Source organism: Carlito syrichta, unplaced genomic scaffold, assembly GCF_000164805.1.
Source record: "Carlito syrichta isolate Samal-C Ts95f unplaced genomic scaffold, Tarsius_syrichta-2.0.1 Scaffold103330, whole genome shotgun sequence".
NCBI lineage: Eukaryota > Metazoa > Chordata > Mammalia > Primates > Tarsiidae > Carlito > Carlito syrichta.
This window is the reverse complement of record NW_007047426.1, coordinates 55,062-66,196: the sequence shown is the minus strand read 5'-3', so window position 1 is coordinate 66,196 and position 11,135 is coordinate 55,062. Positions and strand designations below refer to the sequence as shown.

The 11,135-nt window shown below is 54.3% G+C and overlaps 1 protein-coding gene across 1 annotated transcript in view; it reads left to right on the top strand.

Moving 5' to 3' along the window:
- Nucleotides 1-1,586: 1,586 nt before the first annotated feature.
- Nucleotides 1,587-11,135, top strand: part of MGAT5B (mannosyl (alpha-1,6-)-glycoprotein beta-1,6-N-acetyl-glucosaminyltransferase, isozyme B) — a gene marked incomplete at its 3' end in the record, with an annotated part of 59,132 nt that continues 49,583 nt past the window's right edge. The window contains exons 1-2 of the mRNA XM_008065258.1: nucleotides 1,587-1,647; nucleotides 3,006-3,118. Coding sequence (XP_008063449.1) covers nucleotides 1,592-1,647; nucleotides 3,006-3,118 — 169 coding nt within the window. The remainder of the gene's footprint in view (nucleotides 1,648-3,005; nucleotides 3,119-11,135) is intronic.

The following is an 11,135-nucleotide window of genomic DNA, read 5'->3' as shown; positions in this document are numbered from 1 at the left end:
CTGTCGTGCCGGATTGAGGGAGCAGCCTCAGGGGACGGCAGGGCCAGGCTGGACCGCCGCCGTCCGGAGGATGAGGGCGCACCGGAGAGCCGCGCGAGGCCTTAGGCGGACGATGGGAGCGTCAAGAGCCGATGGGAAACGGGGCGGGAAGCGGGCGTCCCTGGAAAGGGCCTTGCTTCTCTAGAAATCCTTGAGTCCCTGGTCTGACCCGGACGCCGAGAGGGTCCTGGTACCCCTCTCGTGCCGGCCCCGCCCTCCGGGTCCCCGAAGCCCAGCTGGACGTTTCCTGGCGCAACTGGAGCGGCCGCCGGGCCCCAGCACCACGGACAGCGCCCGCGCCCTGGCGCCGCTTCCCTCCGGGTTCTGCTCCTTGGTTTTTAAAGTACTTATCTGAAAGCGGCCGCATAGGCGCTCCCCAAAAAGTTGTGTAACCCTCAACCTAGAGAGACAGTCTTTCTAGGCTGTCTGGGGACCCACAGCCCCCGGTGGAGTCTTCATGTCCCCTTGGATTGAGGGGGCAGGCCTCCAATCACAGACCCCAGCTTGTGACTCCCCAAGGACAGTCTGGGGGCCTGTTTGCTCTGGTTTTCCCAGAGCTTCTGGCAGGATCTTTATTCTGCAGGTACTTCTGGGATGTTGCTTGAGTGGTTATGTGGATGGATGAAAACATTGTAACTTGAATCCATGCCAAATGGCCCCCAGATGCTTTGGGTGACTCTGGACTCCAGGATTGGGGTCTGGCAGAGGATGTGGATGAGGCCTGTTGGAGGCTTCAGGTTCTGTGCTGAAGGTGTAGACACCTTCCTCGTGGCAGATCTGTGGGCCCTGATGGCCAACCCAGGTCCTTGGCTCTAGATACAACTCCCTGACTGAGGAGAAGGGTGGAGGGAATGAGGGATTAGAATCTTGATCTGGGAGAAGTTCATCCTTGTCCTCAGGCTGGAAGGACAAATAGCTGATTTCCCCTGGGCTCTCCCTGGTTGTGTGACTGCACCTCTCCTGCACCACCATCGCCCTGGCTGTTGTCCTGTGACTAGCCTGGCTCTCTCTGGGTAATCCCAAGATCTGAGTTCCCGATGGATCAGCACAGGCTTGGTAGAATTCAGTGAGGGGTCCCTTTGAGGTGAGAGAGAGGTGTCGCTTGTGCCATCTCACCTGCTGAATCACTTCTCCTGTCCTCCCTGTCCAGGGTGTGGTCTCGGGATGTACCCAAGGTCCTCTCTGCTTTTGGGGTCTGCCCCTCTCTGACATGATCTCTAACAGCTTCCTTTAAATATGGGCTGGGAATTTTGCTGTGCTTTTTATTTTCTTCTGCAATTATGTGTTTTCTTTAATGGACCAAATTTTAATTAAATATTGCTCTGCCGGTTTCAAATAATGAAGATTAAGATGCATAAAACAAGTCTTGCATAAAAATACAAACAAGCATGGGACTCAGGGGCCAGGAGTGGAGGGTGGGAGGGCTGGAGGTCTCTGGTAGGACTCAGAAGGCTCTCCCCGGTGAGCTTGGTCCCTTGCCAGATGGGGTTCCTCACCCTGGCCTGGAGAGGAGGGCTCCCCTTTCAGCTCTGCCAATTAATCAAGTCCTCTGATGGATTCAAGGTGCCAGAAGGGCTACCACCTCCGGCTGTCCCCAAGGCTGTACTGGTGAGCTGAGTTCTCCCATTCGGGGCCAAGATCAATGACTGAAACAGCAGGACCCTGGGGCGGGGCTTGAGGAAGGGCTCTGTGCCTTGGTCCCTGCTGTCCCCCTGGGGCTACTGCAGTGCCTGTCACCTGGTGGATCAGCAATAACCATATGTTGAAGGCACGAACGAGAGTCCTGTTTTGGCCAGCCCTCCTACCCAGTGGCACCATGCACACCTGTATGACACACCCTATGCAAAGGTGCCAGTACACCCTGGCCAGTCAGTGGTGTAGGCTGGCAACCGGTGTGTGCCTGCCTGGGGAGGATATGTGTCTGGGAGAGTCTGGGTATGGAAGGGGGTCATGTGTCCCTGACCTTAAGATCTGGTGGGGGGGGCACACACCGCCCCCCATGAACACAGACAGGGAGGCGTTCAAGCAAGTTCATGACCGATTGCTGCAGCAGGGCCTGTGTACACGAGTGCTGAGGGCGACCCAGGTGATTGATGGGATACAGGTGGGTCTTGTCTTGACCAATTCCTTGCCCTCTGGCTGGCTTTGGGCCCTGCTGTGTCCATCAGTGGGTCTCCAACTTCAGCATGTATCAGAAATGCAGGGAGAGCTTGTTAAAACCGATTGCTTTCTCTACCCCGAGTGGCTGATTCAGTAAGTTTGGGGTCAGGGTCCCAGAATTTGCATTTCTTTTCCTTTTAAATTTTTTTTAGAGACAGAGTCTTGCTCTGTTGCCTAAGCTGGAGTGCAGTGGTACAATCATAGCTCACGACAGCCTCGAACTCCTGGGTTCAAGTGATCCTCCTGCCTCAGCCTCCTAAGTTGCTGGGACTATAGGCACATGCCACCATGCCCAGCTAAGTTTTGTTTATTTTTGTAGAGATGAGGTCTCACTTTGTTGGCCAGGCTGGTCTCGAACTCCCTCCCGCCTCGGCCTTCCAGATTGCTGGGATTACAGGCTTGAGCCACCACACCCAGTCAGAATTTGCAATTCTAGCAATTCTCAGGTGATGCTTCCTCTGGTGGTCTGAGGACCACTCTTTGAGAACCACAGCTGTTAATGAACCAGCTGTAACTCGAGACTAGAGCTTGGCCAGCTGTATGCCTAAGTGTGCGTCATTCTGTCTCATGGATTTTCATATGGCTTCTGGCCAGTTTCTTGTTGCTGAACTCTCTTTATTCTGCAGTGGTGGGAGCCCTCCTGGGCCCAGGAGCTCAGCCCCTGTCCTTCCACTCCTCCATCTACCCCTCACTTCCTTCACTCACACATTTGCTCCTGAAGTATTTATGCTGCCCAGGCTAGGTGGAGTGTGAGGGCTGCCATGGCGTGGGCCCACCCTTCTGACCCACTCTCTTCCTCTCCTCAGGCTTTTTGTTCTGGGCATCGGCTTCTTCACTCTCTGCTTCCTGATGACGTCTCTGGGAGGCCAGTTCTCAGCCCGGCGCCTGGGAGACTCGCCCTTCACCATCCGCACAGAAGGTATCTTGGTGGGGCGAGGGGAGTCAGAGATGAGGGTGTTGACTGGTCAAGGAGATGCCTTTGAGCCAACCCCTGGAGGGGGCCTTCTGACCACCCCCCACGTGAATGTGTGAATGGAGGGGGGGTCTGGACTAGGGCTGTGTGACTTGCATGCTGCTTTGGTGCTGGTCTTGGCTATGATCACCTGGCCTCGATTCTCAGACTGGGCAAGGGCCTTTGAGCCAGCATCTCCCAGCCCTCAAAAAAAGGCTGCTTGTGTTGCTCCTTTAGTTGAGTGTTTGGGGCAGGGTGTCACTTGTCTGGGACACACCCATACTTGTCTTTGACCCAGGCTCTGGCCACAGTGAGGGACAGACCTGACTGTGGCTCATATGTCTCATCTCTGAGCTCTCGGGACACAGCTCTTTCTCACCCCCTCACTGCTCCTTGCCCACATGACACTCTCAAGGCAGTGGACTGGAGATTTAGAGCACGGGCTTTGGGGACCAGGTAGTCTGAGTTTGCACCTGGTCATCACTTACCAGCTGTGTGCCATTGGCCAATCATCTCACTCCTCTACAGAGAAGGAAAGCAATGACCTTCTTCAGAGGTTGGATTGAATGGACTCACGCGTGGGTTACCTAGCACGGCTGGTGCCACATGGCATGGGTGTGACCGACTGCGAACCCTCCTCCCGAAGCTGGGCTCTGCTCCCCTCATCCCACTCAAGAAGGGGTGGAGAACAGAACAGAGTCCTGCCCAGTGTGTCACAAGGGTTCTTTTGGTCACTGATGAGAAAGAGGAGCATGGGGTGGTGGGGAAACTGAGGTAAGCGGGGTTTCCGGATCTGTTCCAGGCTGGCTCTGTGAAATTTCCTCTGTTCCTTTGTGGAAGTCTCTCTTTGAAGTCCACCCTCCTTAGCTCGTAGGGCTCAGCTGTTCACGGCGATGAATATCATAGACATCCCTAGTCAAACCGGTTGTCATCTGGGGTAGGTGCTCTGAGGGGCTCTTATTATGCTATCTGGCATCGCATCGTTGGATTCAGTCCTTTGGTTTAACATGCAATTCTTGAAACTTGCAAAAGCTCTTAGAAGGAATCTCACACTTATTAGTCATTCAAGCCTGAGCGTGAGTTCATTTATCCTGTCTCTGACTCGCAGAGATTCCTCAGTCTCTCTGAGTCTCTGATTTTCCTCTGGTAAATAGGGATAATAATACCTTCTTCCCCGGGCTTGTCCTGAGGATGTGTAGAGATAAAACACAGGAAGGGTCCAGAGCAGCAGCCAGTGAATGGTAAGAACTGCATCAATACTTAATGGATGTGTGGAGTCGAAGTTGGAGGGAGGGATGTTTATGGGGAAGGACCAAGGAGGTGCTGGGATGTCTACACAGGAGACACTGAGTAGTGAGCCTGGAAGTGAGGGGAGTCGTGATGGTGCCCTGGATAGGCGCCTTGAGGGTGGCCTGGTCGGGGAAGTTATATGTCAGGAGCTGTGGTGAGACAGAGATGCTTAAGCCAGCTGCCACTCCCAAAAGGGGCGTGTGCCTGTCTGTGTGTGCTGCCACAAAGGGCTTGAGGGAGCCGGACCTCCAGAAAGGTCAAGGTTCTAGGAGATGGGAATTAGTGGCTAGGGTAGGAGGGTTTATGACTGGATTCTGCTTCTTCTACTCATCCCCCTGAGGGGGTTGGACCCAGTGGCCCAGAGTACAAGGGACTGTGGGAGCCTGGCTGTGCTCTGCCCTGTGCAGTTCTGTCTGGGAGTGGGTTAGGGGCTCAGCCCTGACCCAGATCTGTGTCTTGGAGGTGGGCAGAACCAGAGAGGGGAGAGGACTTACCAAGGTCATGCAGTTAGACCACAGGGGTGTGCGTGCGTGTGTGTGTGTATGTGTGTGTGTGTGTGTGCACTTAATTTTTTTATTGAAGCATAATATACACAAGAGAACAATCCATGCAACCAGCAACCTAGGTCAGGATGTAGGACATGATTCCCCTGTCCCCGAGGTGTTTTGTGCCTCCTCCCAGTCACTGTTCCCCACGGACAATCATGACCCTGGCTTCTGATAGCATAGAAGAGCTTTGCCCATTTTTTGGACTTCATGGGAGTAGAGCCATGTGGTGTTCTTTTGTGTGTGGCTTCTTTCTCTCAATAGCACGTTTTGAGGTTTTTGTGTCTTGATGTGTGTGATTGGGGTCATTTGTTTCCATTACCGTGTAACCTTCCATTGTGCAAATATACCACCATATTTTATCCATCCCATGCTGGTGGACATTTGATTGTTTCCAGTTTGGGGTTTTTGTGAATACTGCTGCTATGAAGATTCTATTGCATGTCTTTTTGTAAATGTATGTTAGTATTTCTTTTTCTTTTATTTGTCTTTTTGAGTTGCAGTCCCACTCTCTCACCCCAGCTGCAGTGCAGCGGCATGCTCATGGCCACCCCAGCGTCGACCTGCTGGGCTCCGGCAATCCTTCCACCTTGGTCTTCCAAGTAGCCGGAACTACAGGTGTGCGCTACCACACTTGGCTAATTTTTTTATTTTATTGTAGAGACAAGGTCTCGCCAAGTTGCCTGGGCTGCTCTCGAGCCCATGGACTCAGGCAATCCACTCGCTTCGGCCTCCCAAAGTGCTGGAATTACAGGCTGAGCCACCATCCCGGCCCTTTTTCATTTTTAATTTCCTTTTTTTTTTTTAGTCAGCGTCTCAATCTGTTACTCAAGCTGGAGTGTAGAGACATGATCACAGCTATTGTAGCCTCGACCTGCTGTACTTAGGTGATCCTTCTGCCTCAACCTTCCAAGTAGCTGGTACTATGGGTGTGTGCCAATACAACTGGCTAATTTTTTGATTGATTGTAGAGACGAGGTCTTCCCGTGTTGCCCAGGCTGGTCTCGAACTCCTGGGCTCAGGCAATCCTCTGATCTTGGCCTCCCAAAGTGCTGTAATTATAGGCATGAGCCACCACGCTTGGCCCCCCCTTTTTTTTTGAGATGGGAACTTGCTATGTAGCCCAGGCTGGTCTCAAGCTCCTCACTTGAGCCTCAGCCTCCTGTGTAGCTGGGACTACAGGTATGTGTCACCACACCCAGCTTTCTTGAAGCCATTTCTGTTGGGTAGACCCTAGGAGTGGAGTTTCTGTGTTGTAACATTTATTCTCAGACCAAGCTTATCCAGGTCAAAGTCTCTTCACATTTCCCAGCCCCTGGGCCAGAAACCGAGTACCTGGAATACGGAACTAAAGTCCGGGAGAAGAAGGCAATGGATAAGGAGAGAGGCCCCTGAGAACCCAGGAGAACTGATCATGACTCAGTTTATATCCCAATTCTCATTGTCCCCTGTGATTTCTTCCATGCCCTCAGACAGACCCAGGGCAGGGACTCGGGCCTGGAAAGCAGTTTGAGCTGGGGTTTAAAATCTGATCCTTCGAGAGAAGGATCCTCAAACTCTATCCCCACACTGTGCCTGGGGCAGCCCTGCAGAAAACCCAGGAGAAGCCAACATTTCCACCTGGCAGGCGCCAGGGGAGGATTGAGGCTGCCGCTGGGAGGGGTGCTTGGGAAGTTGCTGGGCTGAGTCAGACCTGGGAAGGGATACTGAAAGTCAGGGGCTGGGGTTGGCTTGTAGGATAATACCCATTCTGTTATCCAGCAGAATTCTGTGGGTCTAAACAACCCAGGACAGAATCAGGAGAAGGAAACCCACTAAGGCCCTGCCATTTAGGGGGAGCGGGGGAAACCTTGTATTGGTCAACAAAACAAACTGAGCACAAATGGGAAAAACAAGCTCTCTTTGCCTGTCAAACTGGTGATGGAAGTGGGGTCCCACATGGACTGCTGCTGGAAAGGAGCAGGGAGGAGAAGGGTTTTCTCTGGAAGGAGAGTCTGACATGGCCTCTTGAGGACTGTGGTCTCCTTGCTGAGGCTCCGAGTTCCGGTTTATACTTCATGATAAAGTCCGCTAGTTTGGGGATAAAAATGTGACAGACATCTCATTCTATATTCTGCATGCTCCTCTTAAAGATTCAGGAGAGGAGGCTGGATGGGGAATCGTAGCTTGGGGAGGTCTGACTGCATTCTCTCTTGCTGCAGTTGGGCCTGGCAAGCCCCCTCCCAGGCAGCTCTGCCATCTTCCCACCCCAGGCCCTCTGCCCACCTCCTGCCTCGGCCGCCAGTCTCTCCTCCTATGGAGGGACTTTCTCCCCCTTCCCCCCCATGAAGTGACATCGGACGCCTTCCTCCCTATGGAGCCGCAGGTTCACTGTTGAATGTGGGGCTGTTCCCTGCCCTCTGCCTTGTCCTGAAGAAGCAGTGGTAGGATGCCGTCTCCGGGGAGGGGTCTCCAGGCTGGAGGTCCGGGGTGCAGATGCATGTGTCTGCCGAGCTCTGCCAGATCTCCCAATCGATTCCCCAGGAATCGAACCTGGGGAGTGCATCCTGGCTCCGGGGATGACTCTGGCCCTGGACCTGGGTGCTAAGGAACTTGGGCTCTTCTCTTGGTGGCGATGGATGGGGACCCAAGGCCCAGAGGGCTGAGAAAGAGCCTCCTGCCGCCTCCCAGGGCCTGTCCTTGTTTCCTCTGCTGCCCAGAGCCCAGAGCTCCCGTGGCCCCAGCTGGCTTCTGCAGTGGCCGAACACAGAGACACAAATGCGTCCCTTTCTCCAGCTGCGCAGGCACTGAGTACACTCCCTTCCCAGGGCTAGGAAGGGCTCAGCTGTCTGCGAGGTGGGGGCTCATTCACTTTCCCTCGGCAAAGGGTGGGGATAAGGACAAGGAAGGGGGTATGGGGGAGGGTGGGAGGAACAGAGAGAAACAGAGAGCATCTGGGGAGGGGACAGGGCCTCATGGGTAACAAAACCCCCGTCTGTAAATGAGAAGATCCATTTGTGTCTCGGCGTCCCAGCTTTCCTTATTTATATGGAAATATGGAGGGAACGTGTGTTAGTTCTGAGATATATCGCTGGGGCCTCACATTAAATACATTTCAATTTAGCCGACGCCAATTGCAAAGTGACTCTGGGGAAGCAATGTCAGCTTGTTCTGCTGACAGTTCTGGGCCTGATGACGGCATGCAGGGGAGTGGGTCACTTGAGGAGGGTGGACCAGTATGACCTGCTTCCCTCCTGGGTACCCATGCCCTGCCATGTCTCTGGGGTCTCCTGAGCAGAAAATGTGCTTGTTGCCCCAGGGGCTCCCTGGGAAGTAGTGGGGCCCAGGTCTCAAGGGTTTCCAGAGGTACTCACCATCTGCAGAAGATGACAGCAGCTTCTGGGTCCCAGGTACTGGAGAGGGGGGCGCACTCTCTGTATTGGTCCAGTCCGATGGGGGTTCCTTAAAGAGCCACCCAAGGGACCATAGTGAGATCCAGGGTGTGGCCACACACACCTCTGTAAGTCCTCCAGTCTTTTGAGGTCATTCCTTCTGTTGGCATTTTAAAAAATTATTATTCTATTTTTAGAGGTGGCATCTTACTATGTTGCCCAGGCTTGTCTCAAGCTCCCAAGCTCAAGTGATCCTTCCACCTTGGCTTCCCAAAGCGCTGGGATTACAGGCGCATGCCACCATGCCTGGCCATGTTGACATTCTTTTTTTTTTTGAATTGGAGTCTCACTCTGTCACCCAGACTGGAGTGCAGTGACTGCTCCCGGCCACCGCAGCCTCGACCTGCTGTGCTCCGGCAATCCTTCTACCTCAGCCTTCCAAGCAGCTGGAACTACAGGCACATGCTACCACGCCTGGCTCATTTTGATTTATTGTAGAGATGAGGTCTCGCCAAGTTGCCCAGGCGGGTCTCGAACCCGCGGGCTCAGGCAATCTACTCACCTCAGCCTCCCAAAGACGCGGAATTATAGGCTGAGCCACTGAGCCCGGCTGTGTTGACATTCTTAAAGGACAGGCTTAACCCCTCCTATGGGGGCAATCCAGAACCCCCTACATTTCCAAAGATTCTCGGGGAAGGGAGACTTTATGTTTCCCTGATCACCTCTTGCTCTGATTTCTTGCTTCTGCCATACTGTCCCACTCAGTGTCTCCTCTCTCGCTTCCTCTGTCCCCTACATTTACCCAGTGAGGAGGGCGCCATTCCCGCCAGCCCCCTGCCCAAAGCCCATTCACACTGGGCCGTGAGCATAGCCACCTGCAAGGAGGTGGGGGCCAAAGGGTGGGGACTTCAGACCACAGCCCAGCACGGCAAACAGATTCAGACTCCCCCTTTCACCCCTGCCTTTGAGACCCCCTTGGGTGTCCCTGAGGTGAGAGTTTCTCCCTGTCCTGCTCAGCCCCTCTGTCCCTCTCCCGCCTCCCTCTGTCCCCCATCCCTGTGCCTCTGTTTCCCTCCTTGTCTCCCAGGCTTTGTGCTGGAATATGTGGTCATCGAACTTCCCCTTGGCCTGCTCTGGGCATCTAGACTGCTCTGGCAGAACAACACAGGACTCTCCCCAAGAGGCTTCACTGCCGCTGGCCTTCCAGGAAGCAAGTCTTTCCTGTCCCATTACCCTCAACTCTCGAGGCAGTTCAATGCAGAAAAAGAGTCATCAAGCCTCAGAGCTCTGTGAGTCCAGCCCCCTCATTTTACACGAGGGGAAACTGAGGCCAAGAGGGGGAAAGTGACCTGTCCAGCCATCTAGTCTATAGCAGAGTGAGTCTGGAGCTCTCTGGCCTGGCCCAGGCCACAGTGTTGCTGCCACAGCCTCTGCTGTGCTGTCTCTTGGGGTCCCCAAGGCTCTAGGTTAGACTTTGTGGGTTTTGGTGCCTCAGCTATTTTGCAGCCTGGGGAATGGGGCTGGCAACATGGGTGAAAGGGGCTGTGATGGTGAGGTTGTGGAGAGGGGTGAAAGAAGCTTGGGATGGACTCAGAGAGCGTGACCAGCAGAGCAGCAGGCAGGGTGCCAGGTCTGAGGTGTTCCAGGGAGCACAGCACCACCCCAGAAGCCAGGACGTGGGCTTGGCACTGCTGGGGGGCTGCGTTTGCAGGAGCAAACTGACCAGGCTGTGTGGTCAGTCAGGCCTGGGTGCTCTGACCAGGATGTGGCTAAGGGGCCTCGGAAAACAGGCACTGATTCTAGGGTGTCCCAGCGTGGTCCTGCATTTCTTTTTATCCCACTCCTTTGGGGAAGGGACCATCCAAGCCTGAGCTGTGAGCGATGGATGGCCCATCAGGGCTGCCCAGTGAAGCCAGGCAGGCTGTGCAAAGTACAATCCATGACACCCATCCAGCAGCCACAATATGGTGGTGCCCCCTGGAGCTGTGCAGAGCAGTGCCCAGATCAGACCATCTGACATTCCCCTATTTATCTAGCTGAGGGGAACCCGCCTCTTTTCCTCTGAGCTCCCAGCGCTGGCTGCAAGCTAGGTATTGAGTTTGCATGATGCGCTTGGGAGGATCTCAGAGATGAGACAGATTTGAAAGAGTCAGCCAGTGCCCCAGCTCTGTGAAGTTGAAAGAGAGGGAGCTGTTTATGTCTTGTTTGTTTGATTAGCTGGTTGAGTGTGTGAGCGTGTGGGAAGGGCTCGAGCAGCAGAGAGACCTAAGTTTGTTTCATTTAACACTGTGTGAAATTTCCTGGTCCCAACTGATTTTTAAAAAAATCTGCTTAGTTTTCGGAGAGGAAGTGTGGAGACATCCTTTGCTGTTTCAGCTCTTGGGGTGGGAGGGACTAGAGACCATGTTTTTTCCTTTCTTCCTTTCTGTGCCCATTTTCTCCGACATCCGACCCCGCCCCAGGGCCTTCCTGGGCACTGCCATCTCTGTCTCTCCTCTTCCTCTGCTCCCAGCTCTCCTGGTCCCTTCCTTCCTGCCCACTCATGTCCGCTCTTTGAGGCCAGGGACCCTGTGCCTTGAGGAAACTTCAGTTCCCCCTGCTCTGGAACCTGGTGCCTGGCTAGCATCTCCCAGCGCTAGAGCCATCCCTTCTCCGCTCCAGGTGGCCTCCCTTCTGACCTCAGGGGGGCTCAGCTGGTGGGGAGCCCAGCCGGGGGTGACATAACAGTGTGAGAACGTGGCGGCGGTGGCTGAACCTGTGGGAGCCGGGGGGGGGGGG